This window comes from Cavia porcellus, unplaced genomic scaffold, assembly GCF_034190915.1.
Source record: "Cavia porcellus strain 051 isolate PalLab524CR breed Dunkin Hartley unplaced genomic scaffold, mCavPor4.1 scaffold_7, whole genome shotgun sequence".
Classification (NCBI taxonomy): domain Eukaryota; kingdom Metazoa; phylum Chordata; class Mammalia; order Rodentia; family Caviidae; genus Cavia; species Cavia porcellus.
The window spans coordinates 64,277,344-64,302,327 of record NW_026947490.1 but is presented as its reverse complement, the minus strand read 5'-3'; the positions used below and the strand labels follow the sequence as shown (position 1 = coordinate 64,302,327).

The 24,984-nt window shown below is 48.1% G+C and overlaps 1 protein-coding gene across 3 annotated transcripts in view; it reads left to right on the top strand.

The window, feature by feature from the left end:
* Positions 1-1,621: 1,621 nt before the first annotated feature.
* Camk1d (calcium/calmodulin dependent protein kinase ID) overlaps positions 1,622-24,984 on the top strand; it is a 394,453-nt gene continuing 371,090 nt past the window's right edge. The window contains exon 1 of one of the 3 annotated variants that reach the window (XM_063253727.1): positions 1,622-2,025. In XM_063253727.1, coding sequence (XP_063109797.1) covers positions 1,934-2,025 — 92 coding nt within the window. In that variant the 5' untranslated portion in view covers positions 1,622-1,933. The remainder of the gene's footprint in view (positions 2,026-24,984) is intronic. The other 2 variants (XM_063253725.1, XM_063253724.1) reach the window with 2 other exon arrangements.

The window sequence follows — 24,984 nt, the reverse complement described above, 5'->3', positions numbered from 1 at the left end:
TTGTTCATTATTTTCTGACGGCCCTGGGAACAACGGGCTGTGTAACTCCTCTCTCTGCACCACAGCCGAAGTGTGTAGTCAGCGGTACCATTGGGTGTGTGCGAGTCCGCTGAAACACTGTTATCTTATCCCGCATTTCTGGAACGTGTCCCAACCCTAACGTGGTACACAGCTCTACCCCACCATCCGATTTTCTCAGATTCCAGAGCCACGGGCTGACAGTCTCCAAAAGATGGGAAGCAGCACACAGTACGAAGTGGTAGGGACGGGAAGTCAGGCAGGCTGTCCTTTGTCCTTGGGGGTCAACAAGGGGGGGGGGGGAGATCAGCCTGCCAGTCAGAGCCAGGCAGAGGTGCTGAATGAAGTTTTCCTTTTCTGAAAGCAGAATTCTTTTTTCTTTTACAGTGAAACTAGAACAGTCCTGGGAAAATGGGACAGGTGTCCCCAATCAAAAGACAAGGCTGTTTACTCAACTCAGAGCCGGAGCCCTAAGGGAAAGGGAGTCTTGATACAAAGAAAAACTAAAATTTTCCAATCAAGAGGCAGTCATTGCCAGTTGGGGACCAGGGGACCAACACGTGGGGGGTCCTCTGACAAGTGGACCCTAGGTGGTGTGGGTCAGGAGGCCACGGTTTTCCCTGGAGATGGGAGAATTGTTTGGGTTTTCGCCAGCCTGTGGGTGTTTGGAGGTACCTGTCCTGCCCCAGGAACCCCACGAAGCCAGCTGCGGGGGCGGTAAGCAGAGGCAACCCTCCTCCAAAGGGCATGTGGGGCTGACACCGATTTTCTAGAGTCTCCCGTCGGCCGGGGCCGCAGAGCGCGCAAAGGTGGGAGGAGCCCGGAGGAGCCCGCGGTGAGCCCGAGCGGAGCCGGGCAGCCCGCGCCGTCCCGCATCCACCGCGCCCGGGCGCCCCGGGGCCCCCGGGAGTGCGGTCCCCCGAAGGACACGCGGCAGCGGCTGCCGTGCCCTGCGCGTGCCCGATCTCAGGGCTCCTCGGCTGTCTTCCCGGCGGTCCCGAAACTGACGCGAGGCCCATTTTGGTGCAATGCGAATTAGCTCCAGCTGCCGAGTCGGAAGGGGGCTCCCGGCTCCGGGCACGCTCGCGCGGGCGCGAGTCTGAAACCTGAGTCCACGCCCACCGACCCCTGTCCCCGCCGCCACTCGTCGCCATAACAACCGGCCCCCGCCAGCCCTGCCCCGGGTCCCCTAGACTAGGAAAGCGCCCCGCCCCAGGCACCCTACATCCGGCAGCCGCGCGCCCCCGCCCCGCGCCGCGCTTCTAAGCGCCAGGCAGAGGCGCCCCCTCCCGCCGGAGGAAGGAAAGCCGGGGGCCCCCGCCTGCACTTCGTAATTAAGCTCCCCTAGGGCCAAGGCTCCTCCGCGCCCGGGTCTGGCGCCTGGCACCTGCCCGGGTCCCCGCACCTGCCCTCGCCGGGCTCCAAGGCGCGCGGCCGCCGTGAAGCGTGGCCGGGTGGCCAGGGCTGCGCCCCCCGCCCACGTGGGCTCCCAGGCAGGGGCGCAGGACATCCCCGACGGCGGCCGCGCGGGAGGCTGGAGGCGGGCGGCGGGAGGCGGGGAGGCGGTCAGGGCGCGCGGGGAGGGCGGGGAGCCCGCGGGAGGAGGCGGGCGCGGGGAGGGCGCAGGAGGCGGCAAGAAAGTAGCAGAAAGTGAGGCTGGCAGGCAAAGGAGCCGGTGCGCGGCGGCGGCAGGAAGTCTGTGCCCGAGACCGGCAGAAATAAGAGCCAGGGAGGGACCGCGGCGGCGGCGGCGGCGAGAGCGAAAGAGGAAACTGCAGAAGAGGAAGCTCTGCGGCGGCCCCGCGCCCGCGGCCCGCGCCCCGCATCCCCGCGCCGCCCCTGCGCCCGCGCCGCGCCCCCGGCGCCCCCTCCCCAGCGCGCCCCCGGCCGCCCCTCCGCGCCGCGCCCGTCTGCCATGGCCCGCGAGAACGGCGAGAGCAGCTCCTCCTGGAAAAAGCAAGCCGAAGACATCAAGAAGATCTTCGAGTTCAAGGAGACCCTCGGAACGTAAGTGGGCGCCAGGAGGAGGGTGGAGGTCGCGCAGCGGCGGCAGAGGCTGCACCTTGGTCTGCTGCCACCGCTGCCACCGCGTCAGGCACCAGCTCGTCGCCGCGCGCGTCCTCATTGTCCCGTTTTCGGCTCCGCAGAGCCCCCCGCGCGCCCCCCGCGTGGGTCTGCTACCCCTTTCCCGGTGGCCCTGCTGCTGGAGGGGGAGGGGAACGCTGGGTTGGCAGAGCAGCCCACGCGGGCGGGCTACTTCCCACTTCCCCTGCCACCGCCGCCCTCGCAGCGCTTTCTCCCCACGCGTGACTGTGGGCTGAGCATGATGGAGATTGCCGTTTACTGTGTGCGTTTGCTCGCCGTGCGCCTGGGCGCGTTGGGTGTACCAGAGACGTGGTCATGGGAAAATTCAGCCTTTCAGTCATTCGGGTTTCTGCCCTTAAATCGGATTTTCACATGAAATTGACATCTGCACGTCCTAGGTGTCGCCGAGACTTTGAGGAGCCACGCGATTGTGGACTGGAGGGAAGAATTTCCCAGAGATTGGGGGCGCATGTGGGCAGAGGCTCATTGGCGTGCGTGTACATTTCTCTGGGGTCCGCGTCCCACGAGAGGGTCTCAGGTGTTTGCTGTGTGACACCCCGTTGTCTCCTGGGCTGTGTGACACCACAAACTGACGGCTGCATCTCCAGAAAGCAGAAACTGCCAGAGGTGGACTCAGGGCACCAAGCATATGTGCTGCTCCTTCCTGCCCCGAGTTGGGTTTTGTTTTGTTTTGTAGTGTCTCAGAAAGGTAGAGGGGCTGATAGTGAAAGGGAACTCGGCACTGCTGAATGAAGCAGAAGTTGAAGTTACCCACCTCCCCCATGATCAGTATCTGCTGTATCTGTCAGCCTGAAACGGACGTTCTGTAGGGGGTCAGACCTGAACATTGTGTAGGTTGGTCAGACCAGGAAGAAGGGGGTGTTCATGGACAAGTGGGGTGTGGATGGACACTTGCGTTGCCCCCTTTTCCCGCTATTGTTTCCCTAATTGCCTTTCTTATCCAGACGCCTATTTTCACACCCAGCTTGCCTGTGCTCAGGGTCCACTGCTGTGGTTAGTCATTCCCCTGTCCCCACCCCCGCATCTGCAGTGGGTCTCCTGGAGAGAAGGTGTGAGGGTGGTGCTCCCAGCCTGGCTTCTCATTCCTGGGAAAGCCAGCAGCATGCCCAGGACTGGACAAGGGTCTCCTCGCTGTGGCTGCTGGGATGCAGGAGGGCATCTGTGGGTATTGACTTGCAAATCATTGTTGAAATGAAATTAGAAAACATTTAGCTTCCTCCCTCTCCTCCCATAGAAAAAGGTTTTCCAGTTGAGGGTTCGTTTTGGTCAGAACTTTTGAAACCTGTCATTGGGGTTTATTCAGTTTGGGGGTTGTAAGATATTGGGGCCCGGGACACTGACGTAATGAGGAAATAAGGGGAGTTCCATCTTATGAGAGTGTGTCCTGCTTCGTGGCTTTCCCTGCTGGGGCCCTTTGCCTGCAGCGTCTTGGCAGGTCGATGCAGTCTGACGGGCTTCCTGGAAGACTTCTTGCCACCCAGCTGCACTTCTGCAGTAGCTGGGCAGCCGGGGCTCCAGAGAGACTCCTGCCTTAGCCTGCTGTTGGGGGTCACCGCAGTGGCTTCCTCCTCTGGGGAGGACGTGGACTTGCCTTCTGCCTTCACAGCTTCTGGGATTTTAGTCCTGTTCCAGTGAGCTCTGGGTACCAGTGTCTCCGAGGGTCCCAGAGTGTTTCCTTTTGCCCTGGAAATTATGCTTTGCAAGGATACTTTCCACCATAGAACTGGCAGGGGTCTTAGAAGAGTGAAAGTCATACAATAAAATGACCAAGTTGTTTTTTACCCCTTCCTATAATTGCATGGTGGTCATGGTAACAGCTTTCAGTGTATACAAGCGTCTATTCTAGGTGTCTTACGTGTATTAACTCATTTAAGTGTCATGATAACCTTATGATATATTTACTGTGATCCCTAATTGTTAGATGAGAAAACTAAGGCAACAGAGAAACTCTGTGACCTGCTGACCACTGTCAAGCAGTGGAGCTGATGTGAAAAGCCAGGCAGAGCACTCTTTGATTATCCATATGGGGTCGAGCACCTTTGTAATGGCAGATGATTAATAAGAGTTTGAACTGGGCTTGGGATGTAGAATTCAGTGGCAGAGCACTTGTCTAGCACACATGAGGCCCTGGGTTCGATCCCCAGCATTGGAAAAAAATATATATAAAAGGCTTAATTTTAATATTTGGAAAGCTAATTTTAATACTGTTGTAAATAGAACTTAAGCTTTTGGATTATCAGTGTCATTTTGTCCCCTGGACTTGTCGGAAGTGTTTGTAAGTTCAGGGTGTCTGTTCCACCTGGGCCAGATCTAGCAACCATGGCCTGAGTCTTAACATGGAGCTCACTTCCTGTCCTTTCAGTGTGGGTCGGGAGTTGGCCTTTTCTGTTGTTAGTAATGAAGTCCAGCATGAATCAAAAGCATCCATAATTATAACTAGTGTTCACTCCCAGAGTGCTTTGTGGTTCCACTCCTGTTGTGTGTCACATCTTTACCATATGTCTTTAAGATCCTGAGGCAGGAAAGCCCAGAAAGAAGTGAGGCTGTCAGCTTAGAGTGTTAAAACACTTTTGAAGTAAAGCATTGTAAAACCTGGGGAGGTATGCATTGCCAAACTCTGGAACCTGATTTTGGCTCCCACATCCACGTATCTTCCTAATAGAGCAGGACACTTACTGTTGGAAGCTAGCTGGGGTAGGCCTCTTAAGTCGATGTGGTCAGAGGGACCTCCTTGGAGCGCAGAGGCCTAGTGGGAGGGAAGATTGGCTCAGGAGGTGGAAAAAGATGGAGGAAGCCAAGGGCAGCACAGGGGAGAGGAACCAAGTTGTAGTTTGGGGCTGGGCTGTCTGATGCATCTCTGTCAGGCCTCAGGGAAAAAGCTTTCAACCTGGGGCTTCACTTTAGCCTCCTTTGCAAGGGAATCCCAGAACCTAACCATATCTCCAAATCAGGTGGTGAGACTTAATTGCTGTTTATTAATCAACAACAGGTTTTCAGATTCCTGGCACTCAGTAAAAGCAAATAAACGTTGTGTAACAGCAAATTAGGGATGGTAAACATTCTGGTGGTGCATTTTGCTGGGGTGTTCAGGCCTCCCCTGCTGTAGGTGTCTTTTATTGACTTCTAAAGCTACCATAGAAACCTAACACGCGTGGCCTGGACTAGTGAACGGATGGATGGGGAGAAAGCTCTGTGGTGGCCAGGAGATGTTCCAAAAGTTTGCAGCCTGTGAGATGCATGTGATTAAGGGAAGGCCTTCATCCTTGGCACCACCAGAATGGTCTTCCAGCTTGGAGGATGAGAAGTGGCACATCCTAGAAAATGGATCTCTGACTCTGCAGAGTCTGAATACAGGTGGTTCACACAGACCAAGCATTCAAAGTCTACTGTCCGTGGGTGCTGGCCGGAGTCTGGCTCAGCCTCGGAGGGGTTGTGTGGTTGTGTCATGAAGGGGTGCCTTCTGTCCTTGGGTGGAGCTCATTTAGGTTTGCAGGGATGGAGTTATAACCGTGCAGGAGCATGGTGAACCAGCTCAGGACCAGCCCTGTCCAGCGTAGCATCAATAGCAGTGAGTCCTCTTTTCCTTTAACTAAATGTCAGCTGAGTGCTGCATTAGGAAGCGAATAAATGGCCATTTCTGTGGGAAGCCCTGTCCTTTTCTGCATGTCTTGTACTTACACTACATATTGTGAAATTGCTCAGGGCGTACGCCTATTGTCTAAAAGTCATGATAAGAAACAGGGTCAACTTCTCTCTTCTGGGTATGTGTGTGTGTGTGTGTGTTTGTAAAAGGAGGAGGAGAGAATACAAAGCTACTTGAGGTGTTCTGAGTATTTGGGTGGGTGGTTTAACAGTGTTTATTCTGACATTATTCAGAATGTTAGCATCTGTGAGAAGCATTTGAAAGAACATTACTAAGAGAAAAATCGGGATGGGAAACCTTAGGTTTCTAACCAAGAGTATCCCAGCTGTGATCACTTTGAATTTCTGTCTTCTTGTCCGGTGACATGATATAAATTCAGCCTCTCAGATATTTAAAAAGATCCCTCGGACACCTGCTCCTTGAGGAAATAGGCAAAAAAGCCTGGTTTCCTGGGGCCTACATTCTGGTGTGGAGCCAGAAAAATAAGAAAGATAAAGTGGTGCATGCTTGTAATCTCAGCATTCTGGGAGGCTGAGGCAGAAGGATCACAAGTTAGACCCCAGCTTGGGCAAATTAGTGAGACCTTGTCTCAAAATGAAAAAGAGCTGGGGATAGAGCTCAGTGGGAAAACATCTCAGAGTTTGATCCCTAGTCCTAGGGAAAAAAGTGGAATTGGAGGACCATGAGATGTTCAATTGATCTCACTTGGGCTTTTCATGCTCCTTGGTGTTGCTGTGTTGCAAACAGACCGCTGGAGTGAAGAGCAGAAGTTAGGCAGCAGCGCAGTGATCGGGTGACCGATGATGGTGCCCTGGGGTAGGAAGGCAGCTGTGTGGTGATAGGATTCTGGATCTGTTTTGGAGACAGAGCCAGTAGGATTTGATGGTGGGTCGGGTGAGTGGGAGTGTGAGATTCTCCAAGGATTTGGGGTTGCAAGGATGGTATTTTGGGTGGTTTTGTTCAGTGTGTCCAGGGATTTCCCCAGTGCTGGGGGCAGAGTGCTGAGTTCTGGAAGTGCTTTATAGGGCAGGCTCACAGCCTGGAGGCGTCTCTGCCCTCCTGGTGAGGGACTCTTGCCTTGCAGGTGGAGTTCAGGGAAGGGAGAAGTGGAACTTTGTGAGAAAATGCTATTTTGTGCTTTTAAGTTGCCATCAAGAGAAGAGTTGGGTCATTGTGACAAGGGGACTGTTAACCTGCAGCTCCCCACTTAGGCGTGTGTGCCCCAAACCTCCTGTGTGCAAAATAATGTAGGGTAAATATGTTGTATTGGAGAGAGAAAGCCCCAAGTTTGCCTTGCATGAAGAAAGAAAACCACCTCTTGTGTCCTTCCTGTCGAGTCCGTGGGGTTGAGGGAATGGGACACTTGGGTGGAGTTTGTGCCCACAGGGGTTGGCAAAGACTGCTCCCAAGTCCCAGTTCCTGGTTCAGGCTTGCCAGCTAAGTGGAAACCATTAGGTTTGGCTGGTGTTCACTGGACATCTGTGCTCTCAGGAACATTTCAAGGGTTAATTTGTTGAGTTTTTCTTTGGCTGGGTCTCCATAAATCTGTTTAATCTTTCCTTTCCCCAAACAAATCTCCTTAAATCCCCTTCAGTCTCTCTCCACCTGCTTTTCCTCTCTCCTCTGGGAGGGCTTAGGCATGGCTCCAGCTGGGAGTTGTCACATTATTGGTCAGCTTGCCTGAGGATGGCACTTCAGCATCTCAGGGCCTCCCAACAGCATAGCATGGCAGATTTCATGGGGATCACCAGGGAGCCCATTGGGGATAGGCTTCTCTGTTAATGAAGGAACAGCATGTAGGTGGCCCACATGAGCCAGGTTCCTTTTCTGACCTGACATGGCCAGTTCAATGCTAGTGTATTTAACCCTGAAGGACTCTTCCTTTGGTGTAGGAGATCACTTTTCCTTTGGGCTAGTTTTTTTAAAATTATATTTCACTTGATTTTTTTTTTTTGTCTTTTTCCTTTTTATCGGTACCGGGGATCGAACTCACGACTGCCTGCTTGCAAGGCAGGTGCTTATGCCACTGAGTTAAATCCCCAGCCCCTTCACTTGATTTTTAAAAACAGGTTTATTATGCAGTGTGTGGATTAGTCAGACTTCAGCTTGACTAAGGGTAAAATCTCCAAACGGATGTCAGAGGTCACATTTGTTCTGTGCCATGTTCATTCTGTGTGTTCAATGACTTGCTTTGTGATAGTTTTCCTAGGACGTTCAGCGGGACTCCAGGGAAAGGGGTTCTGTTTGTTGGTTTACACCAGATCTTGAGGATAAGTCTTTAGGATGTTATATTTGCGGGAGCCAGGTTAGGAAGGCCATGGGCTAGAATAGAAAGACAAGTCCAGTATGGCTACTCATAGCTGCTGCCTCTGGACAGGCCCTTTAGTCCAAGGTGGACATGGAAGCCTCCTGGGGTTGTTGTGAGGACCCAGCAATGTGTTGGAAGTGCCAGCTCCTTACTGGGACTGAATAAACAAGGACTGTCCCTACACTAGTGTTGACTGCTGCAGCTGCAGTTAACTACTGAAGAATATTCAGGGCCAGCACTAGTGGGGAAGAACACGCCTACATCTGCTGGAAATTGATTTTTGGAAGCTCTTCTTGCAAAAATGCCGGATGATGTGTATTTCACCTCTCTGATTTAAACCACCATGAACAATTTTTCCTGATTGCTGACTGCTCTTTGTGCTTGGGTGAGTGGCCAAGAACCTCGGTTTGATGGTTACTTGGGAATGGGTGCGAATCCTGCCAGGCCCCTGTTTCCTAGCTGTACAGATTTGTGTGAATTATTTTACTGTTATGAGCCCGTGTAAGACACGGTAGCACTGGGCACTGAGTCTGGGGTGGAGTTGAAGATAAAATGAGGGTGCCTAAGAACCGTGGGAGATGGAGCTGGGGATTTAGCTCAGCGGCATAAGCACCTGCCTTGCAAGCAGGCAGTCATGAGTTCGATCCCCGGTACCAATAAAAAGGAAAAAGACAAAAAAAAAAAAAAGAAAGAAAGAAAGAAAGAAAAGAACTGTGGGAGAATGGTGCCAGCTCTGGAACCTGCTGGGGGAATGCCAGCCCTCTCATTATTTGGGTCCTACTCCCTGGACACCAGGCCCTTCTGCATTTGCTCCCAGCGCATGGTGATTAGTTCATACAGTGCCAGCATTAACCAGAAGACTCCACCGGAATGTCCGTTGGGCCAGGTCGCATGTGGAGTGACCTAGTTTGCTCTGGACCAGGGGCTCATCCCCTCCTCCTTAGCTCGCCAGCTTTGCCTCTGGTCCTCTAACCTGCTCTCTAAGCTGGGGTTGAAAATCTGTCGCTGACTGCATCCGCTATGCCACATCCTTCCCATTGCACAGGGGCTTGCCCAGCTCCAGTGTGCGTTTGCTTTTTGCTGTTTTTGTTTGTTTCTTACTGAACTTGATTAATTAATTAATTAGTTGTGCTTGCAATGCTGGGGATGCAGCCTGGGGCCTCTGCTGGCTAGGCACGGGCTCTACCACTGTGTTAACTCCCCAGCCCTGAAAATCATGTTTTGATTTAATGCCTAAAGTCACTTACAATACCTTTCTCTCATGGATTTATGCCAATTAACACCTATGTGTGCTAAATTTATTTTAATGTTAGTGTTTTGGAATGGAAACAATCATTTCTGTATATCATACAGCCCACACAATAGTTTAAAAATCTCTTTATGGAGAGTTTTTGGGTGGGAAGTGGAGGGTCTCAAAACTTAATTTCCCAGGGATGCAAGTGCAACACTTTGGGGCTGATTTCTGAATTGGGCATTGTCTCTGTTCTAGAGCTTTCTGTCTTAGCCTCTTTGGTGGCCAGTGTCTGGAGCCATGCTTTATAGAACCTCTATAACTGTGCACTGCGGAAACCGCTCAAACTGAAAGCTGTTAATATTCTACTTGTTGAGAGGATCTGTCCCTGCTTTTCATGACCACAATGCAGATCACCAAAATTGCTCTTGCATTATATTCAATTCGGTGCTATAGGCAGAATCCTGAAGGTATCATATTGAATAAAATCTCAGCCCTTGATTTTCAAGTGACACGCTTGCTTGCTTCCGCATATAGCTCTGTCCCATCCCACAAAGGCTCAAAGGCTCAAAGACCCCACCCCACACCCCAAAACTTTGTAGCTTCAGAAAACTTGAGGTGGAAGGAAGAGCAGAAGCTGCACAAAGCCAGGACATCTCATAGAGTGGCTGGAAGGCCGGTGTCCCTGCCCCCAAATATCTACCCATGTAAGGGCTGAGAGTTCTTTAACCTTGTGGTATGGTTTAAATATGAAGTATCCGCAAAGACTCACAAATTGGCTGGCTGTGGTGATACATGCTTATAATTCCAGCAGTTGGGAGGCTGAGGCAGGAGGATTGCTGCAAGTTTGAGGTCAGTCTGGGTTACATAGTTCAAGGCCAGCCTGAACTACAAAGCTACAAAACTACCCTGTCTTAAAAAAACAAAAATTTAAAAAATAAATAAAAAGACTTGTGTGTTGAAGGTTTGCTCCTTAATGCCCATTGGTGGGGGACATAGAGAGGAGACTGGGTCACAAGGGGATCAATCCATTGATAAGTTCACAGTGGAATGAGCTGGGGGTGGGCTGGGGGCAAGGGATAATTGGATTACTGGTATATCTGGTCCCTGGCCCCTTCCTCTCTCACTCTGAGTCACCGTGAGTTGAGCAGCTTTCCCTCACCAAGCCCATCCACCGTGGTATGTCTGCCTTGTCACAGCCTACAGTGATAGAGCTAGTCTGCCATGGACTGAGACATTTGAAACCATAAGCCAAAATAAATCTCTGCTCCTTTAAATTGATTTTCTTGGTCACATTTGGTCACAATGATGAACAGGTGACTAATACACTTGGGGAAAAAACAAAATGCTGACACTTGCCTTAAAAGTTTAGAAGATAAATGCCAGATGTGGTGTCACATACCTGTGATCTCAGCACTCCGGAAGGCTGAGACAGGAGGATCACGAGCTCAAGCCCAGACTGGGCAACTTAGTGAGACACTATCTGAAAATAAAAAAGTCTGGGAATGTAGTTTAGTGAGAGGTCCTGTGTTCAATCCCCAACCAGCAAACCTTCCTAAATGAGAAGATGTAAGACCCTGAAATAGGTTGGGTCATTCAGCGTATGAGTGATTTTGAAGTATTCCAGTATTTAGAAGCAGTGTCTGAGTGGGCGAGGGAGGGGGAAAGGGTGATTCTGGGACTTTGGGGAACAGAAGCCACAGAGGTTGCAGGCTGAGGAGTGCAGGGCAGAGGGGAGCCTTGGGAGAGGATCGCAGCCTTTACCGACCTGGGTGCAGGCTGCTCTGGCCTGGAAGGGTGGGCACTGTACTGTGAGCACCCCGGGGTTCTTTCCTTCTGCTCCTGCCTGCCTGGTCCCAGGCCAGGCCAGGTCTGTTGACAGGGATCTTCAACCACTAGGACTTTGTCTAGGCTGAGTAGGGTCCTGGTTACCATGAAAATTCCCACTCCACTTCTTTTTTTTTTTTGTACTGGGGATTGAACTCACAACCTTGTGCTTGCCAGGCAGATGCTTATACTGCTGAGCTAAACCCCTGGCCCCACCTTACTTCTGAACAAAGATATACTTCACATAACAGCAAAAGTTTAAAATGAACCTTAGGAACTGACATCGTGTGTAAGTTGGGGACAATCTGAATTTGGCAGTAATGTACAAGAAACATGCTCCATGTATTCTTCTTGCTTATGCCAGCATGGTCTGTAAAAATGGAGCTCATGGTCCTGATAATGATAAAAATTAAAAAAGATAGCTTTATATAACCCTTTCAGCCCACTGATGACTGGGATATAGAAACAATATTCCACACATTCTATATAAATATAAATATATATGACGGTTTCATATATAGATATATGTAACACATGTACACATATATGTACATGCATACATATGCACGCATATGCACACATGTATGTACACATGTATGTGGACACAGGTATATGTATATAATATATATGCTTTTGAATGCTTATGATTAAAATGTAAAGCTTGCTGTCATCACCATTTTTAAGTGCAGAGTTCAGTAGGAACATTCACACTGTGGTGCAGCCATGGCCCCATCCATTTCCAGAACTATTCCTTTCCCCAGACTGAATCTCTGGACTCATAAACAGTATCTCCCCCAGGCCCATAACTGTTAGCAACTGCCCTTCTCCTCTCTGTCTCTCTGAACCTGACTATGCTGGGGACCTCATGGAAGTGGGATCATGCAGTCTCTGTCCTTTTGTCTCTGGCCTTTCTCACTTAGTATGTTGTCTTTTCAGAGTGCATACATCTTGTAGTGGGGGCAAAACTCCCTTTTTCTGGCTGAGTAGTATTCCACCACATAAGTATACCCAGCATATTACTTGTCCATTCATTTGTTCACAGGAATGATTTGCTCCTACTTCTTGCTTGCTGTGAGTCTTGGGTTTATGTGCATGGGAGAATAAATCCGTCATTGAGATCATTTCGGGTCTTTTGAGCACATACCCAGAAGTGCAATTGCTGGATCATCCGGTGGTTAGATGTTTTTTTTTTATTTTGTGGCACTGCAGGATTGAACCCAGGGCCTCGTGCATGCCAGGGAAGTGCTGGATTTTAATTTCTGCGAGGAACTGCCATACTGTTTTTCCACAGCTGTGTGGTGTTTTGCAGTTTGCAAAAACGACTTCTTTTGCATCTAGGATTCCTTCTCACTTGTCGAACAGCCCCGTGAGTGAGCTGCTATTATTCCCTTTGTTTTACAGATGAGAAACTGGAGGTGGAAGGTCACATGACCAGGGGAAATGCTGCTAAGTGGCCAGTGGAGATTTGAGTGTCTTCTGACTCCTCATTTCTATGTATTTCTCCTATTTCATGGTGCTTAAAGCTGGTTAGTGGAGTTGATGGAATGGAGAACTAGAAAAAGGAAGGACCCACACTGTGCCCTTCTGTGGATGCATGTGGTATGATTGGGGACCCAGAGCCAGCATGTGCCAGTGCGCCAGCTTGGGGGGAGGAAGTTCCAGTTTAATGGCCTTGGGTGTAAATGGCTGTGAATGCTTCCACCTGGGCTGGTTACAGATTTCCTGAAGTTTGATAACATATTGCAAAATCCCTGAACTACCTGCTCTGGAGCAGGTGTTGGGGGCTCCAGGACAGCCCTCAGGGAAGAAGAGGTCAGGGAGCTTCAGTCTGAGTCCTAGCTCTGCCATTTCAGAGCAGAATCTCGATCTTATCTTCTCTGGGTCTTGATTACCTTGTTTTTCAAATGGGGATAATTATTCCTGGATTATACCTGCTCACCTTACAGACTTTTTATAAGTTCTAAATGAGATAAGGCGTGTGTGGTGCTTGCAGTAGAGTGAGGCCAAATACAAACAGAAGGTATTATTATCGTAGGACGATTAGAGCTGGAAGTGCACCTCATGAAGCATCAGGTGCGCTTTTAAAACCCAGCTATCGTCTTTTGGGCAGTCTTCCATGGAAATTGGGTCATACAGTGACCTTAAATCTACAAGTGTGGATAAACCCCACAAAGTTTCATAATCAATTTTATCTGGCTCTATTCGAATGTTTATGTTTTGTTTTATTTTATTTTATTTTTTTATTTTCAAGGTTGAAGTGATTAATACCTTAAGGAAAACTTCTAAAAAATTATAAAGGCAAGGTACCCTATGAGTAGAGAATTAGAAAGATACGAAAGAGTATTGTGTTAGTCTGTTTTCTGTTGCTGTAATTGGGTAGCACAGACTAGGTCATTTATAAAGGAAAGAGGTTTGCTCAGCTCACCATTCTGGAAATGTAAGAGTATGGTGTCTACATGGGCTCAGCATCTGTTGAGGGTCTCCTGCTGGTGGGGACCTCTGAAAAGTCCCAAAGCAGCACAAGGCATCACCTGGTAAGACTAGGGGAATGGGAGGGGAGTCTTTCTTCTTCTTCTTACAATGCCACTCTTGTAACAATGGGAATCCCGACTTTATGACCTCATCTAATCCTAACTATTCCCAAAGGATTTTTCTCTAAACACTGCTAACATGTGACTTTATGGAGTAGGTTTCCACATGAGTTGTGGGGGTCACCCCTGACCCGTGGCACCTACGTATTAGGGAGACAGAGTGAACTGTCTGTCTGGCAGAACCCTAGGAGCTAAGTCCTGCCAGCGGTGGAGAGGTCAGTGATGGGGGAAAGGTTAGGAGGGCACAGTGGGGCTGTGGGTGTTTACCATGGTAGTGGTTCAGTATTTCGCCACCATTGTGGTTGAGGCGCTGTGTAAGGGTTGGCTGGCCCTGCAGATAGGTGAGACTGTCTGTGGAATGCTGTGGGCGACTGACTTTCTTAAGTGTATCAGTGCACTCGTGTTAGCATGGTGGCTGTGCTGAGGTTAATGTCACGGTCACCATCTCTACCCTCATCACCAGCTCTAAACACGTCCCCAGAATCAGCAATGTGACAGAATCTGGTGCCAGGATGAGACCCCCCACTCAGCAGACTTCCACAGAGCTAATTATACATGTGAGAGAAAGGAGATAAAAAATATTCATACCCTAGATGGCTGACTGTCCCTGCTGAGGATAAGGAACAGGAACCTGGCATCCCAGTCACTTTGTGACATTAAACAAATGCTGGCACACACACAGCCCTTTCTTTTGCTAACCGGCAGGCATCCAAAACCCTCACACTAACCTCTTTCTACATGTCTTCCAAAGGTGGACTGGGTACCTTCGCGCTCTGCTCTTGTTAAAGGCTAGCTTGATTTACTGGGAAGTGGTGAAACTTTTAGAAGTGGCACCTAGGGGGAGGTCTTTGGGTCAATGGGGGCAGCTTTGAGGGGTAGAATGGGACCCCCACCCCCTTTCCTCTGTCTCTCTTTTGTGCCCTGCCATGTATTCCCACCATAATGTGCTGTCTCACCACAGGCCAAAAGCAGTGGCGCCAGCTAACTATGGACTGCACCCCTAAAATGGTGAGCAAAAAACCTATGCTCTTTCTAGGTTAGTAGTCTCTGGTTGTTACAAAGACAGGAAGCTGACTAACATGGTCTCTTTAGAAGGCGGTCTGTCAGTCAACTCAGTTTGTGGTTAGATGTAAAGATTTTTCCTCTGGTGAGGATCAGCTAGACCATCTCTGTCAGTGTATGAGCCAGGAAACTCAGGTGCTTTGAGGTGCAGTGACCTATTCGGTGTATCATAGTTAAGCTAGAGCCTCAGGGCTTTAGCTGGGTCTTTTCCTGTGGTGGCCGTAGGGTGCCATCTTGGGAAGCTCCCTACCCCAGCATTAACTCAGTGATTGTTCCTGAGGATGCATTTCTGTCAGCTTTACCTGTCCTTGTTGTTGATTCTGCATTGCTGGGTCCTTCAGGATTCACTGGACGGGTGTGCGAAATGTGTTCCCGAGGGTGTGAAGTGTTATAGAGAGAACTCAAAGCTGGGTACTTGAGGGCTTTGTATCTCTGCTTGCTTTCTGTCTGCTATGCTGTGGCTCAGGTAGATGAGAGAGAACCACAGTCACAGAGCCAGGAGCAGGACACAGGGCCCTGTGACCCCCACAGGGCCTCAGTGGCAAAGACCTGAGCCAAGATTATCTGGTGCAGAGGCCTGTGTGGATGCTGCCTCACATCTTAGTGTGACAGGCCTCATGCGTGAGCAGCACCTTGCTCAGGTGGGCCCCTCACATGCTTAATAAATATTGGTGTAGAAAATGAATGGATTCATGGGCAGAAAACCTTTGATTAGATTAATGGATTTGAAATCTTACCTGACCCAGGCTTTGAGACATTGTATCAGTCACATCTCTCCAGTTCTGTTTTCTCACTGAAATGGGGCTAGCAGCATGGACCTTTCAGTTTATGGGAAGGTTTTGTTGCCAAGATGGCTGTAAAGCATGCTACATGTTGTAAGTGCGTGTGAGGAGGCAGACTTTGTTTTTAAGCAGACAGACCATGAACCCTTGTGTGTGGTTAAGTGCAATGCAGAGACCTCTATCAGATGTCGCCAGGAATACCACGAGAGATGCGTGCCTTGAGCTTAAAGCATATTTTTAAAGTTTAAGAAGTTAAACATTAATGGTAAGTTTATAGATCAGTGTGAAGGCGTTTATGGGAAACAGATGGGAAGAGATCTTGAAGACCATCAGGAACTGGACTGAAATAAAGGAGTGGCTATAATGTTGACTGTGTGTGAGAAGAGGCCAGAGGTGGGTGAGTCGACCAGGGTTACAGCATTCATTCGTTCACGCCTGCATTCCTGAATGCCTGCTGGGAAGACATGCTGCTCGACCCAGCATGTCTGCCAGTGCCTGTGGTCTGAGACGGCTGTGCTCCCTGTGAGCCTGGGGGGTCTGGGGAACCCAGCTGAAGATAAACGTGGTTGGTTTCCAGTCTTGCAGCCATTTCTGTTGCTCAGGTGGTTCTGAGGAGAGAAAGGTGATGCCTGTAGTTTGTGGGAGGCTGGGCCTTGGTGGGTTAGGGTCCCAGGGGAGGGCAGCGTGGTAGACATGGTGCCTCTGCAGCTTCAGGACCAGTGACCCATGATTCCCTCCCCTCAGCTGTCATTGCAGTATTTTGTAGGAATTCTTGAATATCTATCACCCAAGTAAGACCTCATCCTGGGAATGTAGGGGTGGTCCATGTGGATGCAAGGACCTCTAAAAAGCTTGCTTAACCCCAAACGTTATTGGAGCTGGTATCCTTCAGAAGGTTTCTAGGAGTTTGGAGTTTGGGGTCTGCTCTGCAGTCTCCAGCATGGTCAGTGGGGTGCACACAAACAGACCGTAGCCCTGAAAAAGGCTGAACTCTGGACAGAGCATAAGCCTCTTGGGAATGGGCAAGACTTGATCTGACTTCAGTGCTGGAAATTGAAGCACATTGACCGGGTGCAACAGGCCTTGGCTGGTGTCACATGAGACCCAAAGGATTACAAGACTGATTCATGGGGTTTTGTTTTCAACCCATCAGATTTTATGAATGGAGAGTCACTCTGTGCCACCGAGGAAGTGTTAGTGAACAAAACATGGTCCTTGTCCCTTAGGGAGCATTTTGGACAAACATGTACTTATGATTCAGTGTGACAGTGTCCCTTGGAATGGGACAGTGAGCCTGGCATTTGCCTAAGAAAGTTCCAGAACCCAGAAGTGGGAAGGACTTGGTGTTCCCCAGTAAATACTCAGTGAGCTGCTCGATATGTGCCATGGAGATGCTGGCTTTTCAAAAACAAAGGATCGTAAAGTTCCTGGTGACCGGGGAAAGTGCTGTGGACAAACCCAGTCTATTCTAGTCTCTCTCTGTCAGGCGCCAGCTCCTGCCTTCAGATCCTGGCTGCAGATTCATCGGGGCCATCAGGGCTGCCCCCTTCTTTCAATCTCCTTGGCCCCTGCACCCCACTGGGCTTCCCTGCCTGTAGTCTTTCAGTCTTACAGTCAGAGTCCTGAGAGGCAGTTCTACTGTGTTTCTTTTGTAAGTATTTTCTCTGTGTGGCCCTGAGCAGGGGACATTTGCTCACACATGATGACTGTGGCCTGTATTCCCTGATACCTACCACACTGCACAATGGATGGAGAGTTTGGTTTGCTTTGCAAAATCCTGAATGAGGACACTGCCTCCTCAGTCTGGAGGGAGCCTGCTGTCTAAATGTTTTTCTTACTGATCAGCTCTTGGGAATGTTCTCCCGTATTCGCTTCCTCTGGCTTTTGTCTTTCAGTTGCCCGTGATCCATGTGCAGACTCACTGGGTGACTTAGCTGTGTGGCATCTGGGGAACTCTCACTGTTGCTCAGCTGTCTGCACAGCCCACTGGGATCGTAACTAGCCCAGTGATACATTAGCAGGGCAAAGCTTAAGAAAAGGAAGATGCTCCCATGTAAAGAGAAGAAGGAGGAGGAAAGGAGCCCATAGACTGCTACCTTGATGAAGAATCAGGGTGGAGCCTTGGAAAAACGGAGGACCCCTGCGTCCCTTGTTCTCAGCTGTCTGAATGGGGAGGGTTGAGAGGCCCTTGACCCCACCCAGAACGTGCCATAACTGGATTGGCTTCCAGACACCTCTGCTATGGTCTCTTTGCTCCCCTATATTTTACTGGAGGTGAGGTGGCTTGTTGTTTGTGCGTCTGGCTTTCTCTCTGTGCTTTTCTTCATCTGGTATTTTTTTCCTACTCCTGTCTTTTGTTTTTCACTCTTTTTAGCCAGAATCAACTAGAAGACCTAAGGAGACCCTATTATTTCCCTGTGTACAGACACCTATTCCTACAGCTAGGGCAGATTTTAAATCTGTGGGCTTTGCTTGGCTTTGTGTCTTGCCTGTTTTCAGACCATTTCTTGTGGTCCCCACTGAGCTATGTTCAGAGGACAAGAATAAGTTGTAAGAAAAGTATCTTTGAGATACGGACAGACTTGGTGCTGCTGTGGCTTCACAGAAGATTGTGTGTAACATGGAAAGTAAATATTCACGGTACTCGGGTTGTTACAGCTTCCTGTTAGTTGGGACTGTGTCCTGCAGGATCCTGTTAAACATTATTTGCCTGGTAGTTACCTTCTTTAGGATTCTCCTCTCAAACACGGCTCATGGATTGTTCCTGGAAGCATCATATATTTGGCTTTTAAAATTCTGCATCCTCACAAATTGGGCCCTTTAGTACAGATTTTATTTATCTTCTTGTTTTCTGATGTGGATCTCCCTGTGTTCAGGCTGGCCTTGAATTACTGTGTATACCTAGCTGGCTTCAAACTTGTAGCAATCTTCTTGCCTCAGCCTCCCAAGTGCTGGGACCTTTAATACTTTTATGACTTTCTTTGTGCATGCCAGTTTGTCTAAAACCAGAGGATGGGCATCTGGTTTGCATCATTTTTCTCTAAAAGATGTGATTGGTATCTATAGGACTGAAGATAAGATGAGAAATTTCTAGATATGCGCAGTTATTGCCTCTTGATATTCTTAAATTTAGCAAATGCTTTGTTTCGATGTCCCAGATTCATTCATGCTGAAGTCAAAGTTGTGCTTGCCCTTGGCACTCAGCTAAACCTGCTGTAAAGGATTCCTGTCGTTTCCCTTCGCCAGCTTCTGTTTTCAGTGTGTTGTAGGTTTTCTGAGGAGGTTGCCAGGGCAGGTGTGCAGGCAGTTTGATAGAGAACCGTGTGATTACCAGTATTTGAGTTATCTGCCAGGCATTGGCGCTCTGTTCCTTCAGACACTTCACAACTTGCTGGGTCATTTAACCTGTTAACCATTGTGTGGATTAACCATTTTTTGACAGATGAGAAGAACTGACTGATCTCAGGTCATATGATGAATACATCACAGGGCAGGGGTTTGCCTAGATGTGTCTGAAGAAGCTTCTGGAAAGCTGAGATTAGCTCCTGCCAGAAGTGGTACTTGAGCCTCCTCGCAGGCGTGTCCTGTAGACTCCGCCACCGGCATGGTCCTGGGGACCTGTGTGTGCTTCTGTGTAGACTGTCAGTGGTCACTGAGACTTAGAGTTCCCCCTTGCTGCCCTCTCCTCAGGCCCCATCAGGCCTCGTCCTCCAGTTGGCGCTAGGATTTGGTCAGGCTTAGTCTGCTGGTGAGGATGCTGGCCCTGGGACTTGGCACGCATGTCAGAAACCTCTGTGCTGAGAGAGGGAATGGGCTTAACATCCTTTAACAGTGCTACTTCTATCCTGGGAAAAAATTTTTTAAAACATCCAGAGAAGCATAAAATTTCAAATCAGACTATGATTGGGGGGAGCAAAATGTAAAACAATCAAGCAGAACTCTCATCGTAGGATTCTGGCAAACGGAATGCAGTATTTCCTGGAACTTGGACAGGTATCCATTGGCAAAAGGTCATGGAAAGTTAAGATACCCAGAAACTCATAAAAGTCTGGTTTATTTTCTCAAGTAGCTGAAACATGGGCAGGAGTATGACTTGGGTCCTTGTCCTTTTTGCTGAGCAGATTTTGAGCTGGTCACTTAACAATGGATGAGTGACCCAGACAGATACTGTGACTCCAAGCTTAGTGGTCAGCCCTCACTTGGGGCTTTGTTTTTGTTGTTCTGCTCACATTTAAATAGTTATTTTCTTTTCTCATTACAATGTACTTTAAGTGCTGCTCAAAAGTTTATTAGGCTGGGTTTACTTTTTCTCAGGGCTTGTGATTTTTAAAATGTCATTATTAGTCATAATAAAAGATTCATCATGTATTATGTACCTCAAGTGGTTCCTTTCTATTTTCAGTAATTGGAAAACTCCAGGAGATAGCCATAGGAAAATTAAACACGTTGAATACCCAATCTGGTAAGAAAGATCGACCAGCAGGATAGGAAAGTTAGTCATTATTTCTACTTAGGCTCTGTTTTGAAATCTGTTTCTTTAATGATTTGTGTGGAAGGTGACCTTTTCCTGTTGTCACAGGTAACTTCTGAGTAATGAAAAACAGTGAAAACTGTCTTGTATTGCGTTATTATTCAGAGGTATCAGGAGCCAAACTGTTTCCATTCCAGCGTGGGGTTCTGATTTTGTGTGGCAAACAGAGTTAATCCTGCAGAAGGTATCTCACATGGAGAGCTGAGTCCACTGGCCCCTCGTGAGCTTGTGGACATCCTTCCTCAAAATCCAGTGTGATGTCTGAAATGTGTTATGGTACTCTGGGGCTCATTTTATAAATGCACCCCTTTCTTGACTGCCCAGGAACCTCTTATGCAAGGGGCCTTGGGCTTCATAGAATGCACTGCTGTCTCCAGCTTGACAGCCTGCATACTTTCTGAACAAGGGTCCCCCAATTTGCTTTGGCCCCACACATCTCTAGTGCCAATCCATTTTAATTATAAAACTTCCCTCTCCATAGCTTTCACCCTAACACTGAGGGTATTTTTAATGATTAACATTTTGTTAGGGTTAAGTGGTTACAACAGTTTAGTCAACACTACAGTTTATTAGATAACTAGAAATGTCTTTTATTGTGAAATTCCCTACACAGATATGAGCATATATATATATATAATTTTAGTATATTGAAGAGAAATCTGAGACTATTTTAGAAGCATTTCAAGTAGGTCTAGCATGCTGTGGCCTGCAGGCTTTCTCTGTGAGTGGCTCTTCTGAGCAGGGAGTCCGCATAGATATAGTGCTCCTCGTGCCTGATGCTTAGCTTTGCCACCTGCTGGGTGTCTGTCTGTACAGTGCTGACCCCCATCTATAATCCAGATGATGCCTATCATGGGATATGTGTACACACAACATACACAGCATAGGCATCTGATGAGTTAGTGTCCACCACTGAGCTATGTTCTCAGCCCCAGGTTTGGATGAAATAAATCATATAAGATTTGTTTGTGTGATGGCTGGATTTTTGTACAAAGCTTTTTTTTTTTTTTGGTCTTTTTCATTTTTATCGGTACTGAGGATCGAACTCACGACCGCCTGCTTGCAAGGCAGGTGCTTATGCCGCTGAGCTAAACCTCCAGCCCCGATGGCTGGATTTTTGTTTTTTTGAAACAGTATCTCACTGTGTAGTACAGGGTGGCCTTGAACTTGCTTCTGTGTCCCAGGTTGCCTTAAACCCACAGCGATCCTCCCTCCTCAGCCTCCTGAGTGCTGGGATCATAGGCATGTACCACCATGCCTCCTTTGGCTGATATTTATTAAGTACTTCATAAATGTTAGCTGCAATCACTTAATTTAGAGCCAGTTTTTGCCACTCAGATTCATGTCCTAATGTGGTATCTCTAACTCAGTGTAAATTCATTAGGGTAACTTTTAAAAGAGGATCAGTGTAAATGCTTTAGGAAAACTTAAAAAAAAAGGAAGGAGGTGTCATTTTGAAATGTTGTCTTTGTGTAGGAAAGTTTTAACAGACAATTAAACCTTCCTGGGAATTGGTAAGTCAATGGAGATCCTGAAACACTGAATATTTGGCTGTCGAGCTTAAAAGAGATAGGAAACTAAATCAGTGCATGCATCTATTCTATTATGGATCCTGTGGTTGCAGAAATGAAAAAGGCATGACCATTCCCCAGGAGTGACAAGAAGGCTGCTTGCGTGTTATTTCCTGCTTGGTCCAGCCCAGCTGAGAAGAGACATCACATTTACTCACGCGTTTTCTTTGCCAATGTTTACAGGTCATGGGTCCTGGCCCTGCAAGGGATTTAGAGTCCACTTTGCAAGGAGCGAGGGGAGAGTGGTGTGAGTGAGATATTTTCATAGCTGGCATAAGCACCTTCCCGGGGAGTGTGATAGGATGGAAACCAGATAAAACCCTCTTTCCTTCAGCAGTGAATCCAGCAGAGCAATTACTGTGATACTGTTCCAGCTTCCAGGGAAGATCAAGGAATTTAAATGTGAGATGAGCTTTGTGATGCTCCAAGGAAGGGATCACACTTGGAGGCTGTTTTGTGTAGTAATTATTCAGTTTGACAACAGAAAAGAGGCCAAAAACGTCTTTCCTTTTATGAAGCAGATAACACAGTGACACCTCTGCTTTTCATGTGATTGTTGTCCCTATCAAATGGAATGATTTTTGCCAGGGTGCCATCCCAGAAAAAATAGGTTTAAGAGTATTTTTCAACTAATGTAAAGCTTGCCTCCTCAATATCGCTGTAATTGACTAATTGGCCATTTATCCATCTCTTATGAAGTAAAGTGAATAGTTTGATGTTCAGATGAAAACAATGAAATGTGTTTGTCTCTGTGAAGTAGCGAGGGTGTTTTATAAATCCCTTCTATTCGATTTGCTTGAAAGCCCCTTTATTTCCTCTTTAGAGTTAGAAATGAAAGGAAGGTGGAAGTAAAAAAGAAGAAACCAGCTGTGCCTTCAAAATAATAGCAAAAGAAGGTCAGTTTTGTTCATATATTGAGCCCTGACAATAGGCCAGTACCTTATAAAGTCATAGAATTAATACTGCATCTTCCTGATGTGGCCCAAGTTAGACTCAGGCAATTGGGCTAAAAATCTGAATCCTGCAAGGAGAAGTCTTGGATAGCACTTCTTTTTTTTTCTTTTTCTTTTCTCTCTCTCTTTTTTCTTTTTTTGTCTTTTTCGTTTTTATTGGTACCAGGGATCAAACTCACAACCGCACACTTGCAAGGCTGGCGCTTATGCCGCTGAGCTAAATCCCCAGCCCTGGATAGCACTTCTTAAGGTGGAAAGTGGGCAACTAGAGAGCACCATGCCTTGTGCTACATGTATGAGATTCCTCAGGCTGCCAGGATTAGTAGAGGAGACAAATCCTAAGTTCTGCTTTGAGCAACTGGAGGGCCATTTCAGACTTTCAAGTTTCTAAACAGAATGTCTGACCTGGAGACAGCTTTATGAACAGCTTGTTCTCTAGTCAGATTGAGAAAGGAGAGTCCTGGGTCGGACTTTGGGGGTGCCTTCCATTGGGCTTCACAGTCAGCAGGTGGCCAGGTCAGTCTGAGTTCACCAAGTGTTTGTGCTTAGGGCATGTCCCTTTACTGCACTGCTAAACTTCTTATGGAACAGAGACACACTCAGATTCTCCTTTATGACAAGTAAATGGTTTCATCCTTCCTTCTTGTCCTGCTGATACTTTATATACAGCCCATTCAGGGAAACAGCACATGTAGTTATCGGGAGTCATCTCTCTGGCTGTTGGGAGAATTAAATGAACTAACAGATGTGAAGCTCTTAACACAGTGCCTGCCTCAGCCAAAGTACTCAATCAGGGGTCAGCTTGAGCTGTCAGGAGCTGTGCAGCATGGGCTGGGTGCTGTATACGCCCTCCATGGTTGTCTTACTGCTTTCCATGGCTTTTCTGCTGTAGGAGACTGAGCTTTCTGAAGACCAAGTATAGGAGAAGTGCCCCTCTGCTAAATTATTACTGAGCTTGTTTTCATTGCTGCTTAGTTGTTGATTAAGGGTCCCTTGTGGCTGACATGATGAGAGAACTGTGTCCTGTTTACAGACAGTGGACATTTTATACTTACTTAATTTGCTGTTACCCAGTTCTTGGCTCAGTAAGGGCCAGTACTGGACAGGAGCTGGCTGGGCTGTGGCTGAAGGAGCAGCAGAAGATGAGGACCTGGGTTCAGTTCTTTTCAGAAATGTTGTTCTGCAGTGGACGCAGCCCCCCGCCCCCTTGCTTGCCAGCATGATGCTAATCTTTTTGAGACAGGAACTTCTGTAGAGAAAGGAACTTATGTGAGATGCATGTAATTTTCACAGGTAGGGAAATACAGTCTTTAGATTTCGTGTCCCAAGGCAGGAAACGGTGCATACTTCTCAGAACTGATTACAGTTGGCTGAGTTTTTGGAGTATGTGTGGCATTCAAAGTGATCAGGTTTCCCCTTGAAATGTGGTCAGTTTTTGCTAACTACATAATTTCAGGTGTGCCAGTGGGTACCACAGTAGAAACGGTGAATTTAGCAGCAACACTGCCTGATTAGTTTTTAGGGTGTGGACATGGCATATCAGGTGACTTGGGGATATAAAGAAAGAGTGAAAATAGTTAAAGACTAGTTTTGTGTGTACTTCTGATTAGTGGGTTCCCTCACAAAGCAGCCGGTGTTGTGAGATACCAGCTGGATGTTGGACAGTCTAGTTCCCATGCCAACTAGCAGCCAACCAGTAGTAGTTATTGAAGACCCCCAGGTTGAGGGCTCAGTTCCCCAAAACTGCCTCCACTTCACAGGCAAGTTCCAAGTGTCAGATTGTGACCTGTGCTTCGGACCCACTGGCTGTAACTTAGGGGTCCCCATGACCCCTTCCTAGGGGACCCCTCATAGGACTCAGTGAGCACTTGTTTTGGTGATCAGTTTCTCATAAGGGATAAAGGCTCAAAGGATACAAATGAAAGTGGTACAGAGCAGCCCTGAGCCCAGGAGCTCCTGCCTCTGGGTTGGTACATGTCCTCCTGCAGACACAGGGTGTGTTCATCAGCATAGAAGTTCTCCAAGCCCCATCATTTAGGGGCTTGTGAAATTTCCTTCAAGCAGCCATGGTTACTTCAGTCATTGGCCATTAGTGATTAGCTCAGTCTCCAGCCCAGGTTGGGGTCTGGGGTTGAAAGTGCCAACCCTCTCATCTGTGATTGGTTCCCTTGGCTATGAAGCTGTCTAGGAGTCCCCAGCCACCAATCATCTTATTAGCATAGGATAAGGATGATCTTATCACCCCTGGATCCCAAGGGTCTTAGGAGCTCTTGTGCAAAAAACTGGGAACTAAGGCCAAACATATACAAGATGCACCCCTCAGCCCTGTCATTCATGAAGGGTTTTAGAAGTTCTGTGCTA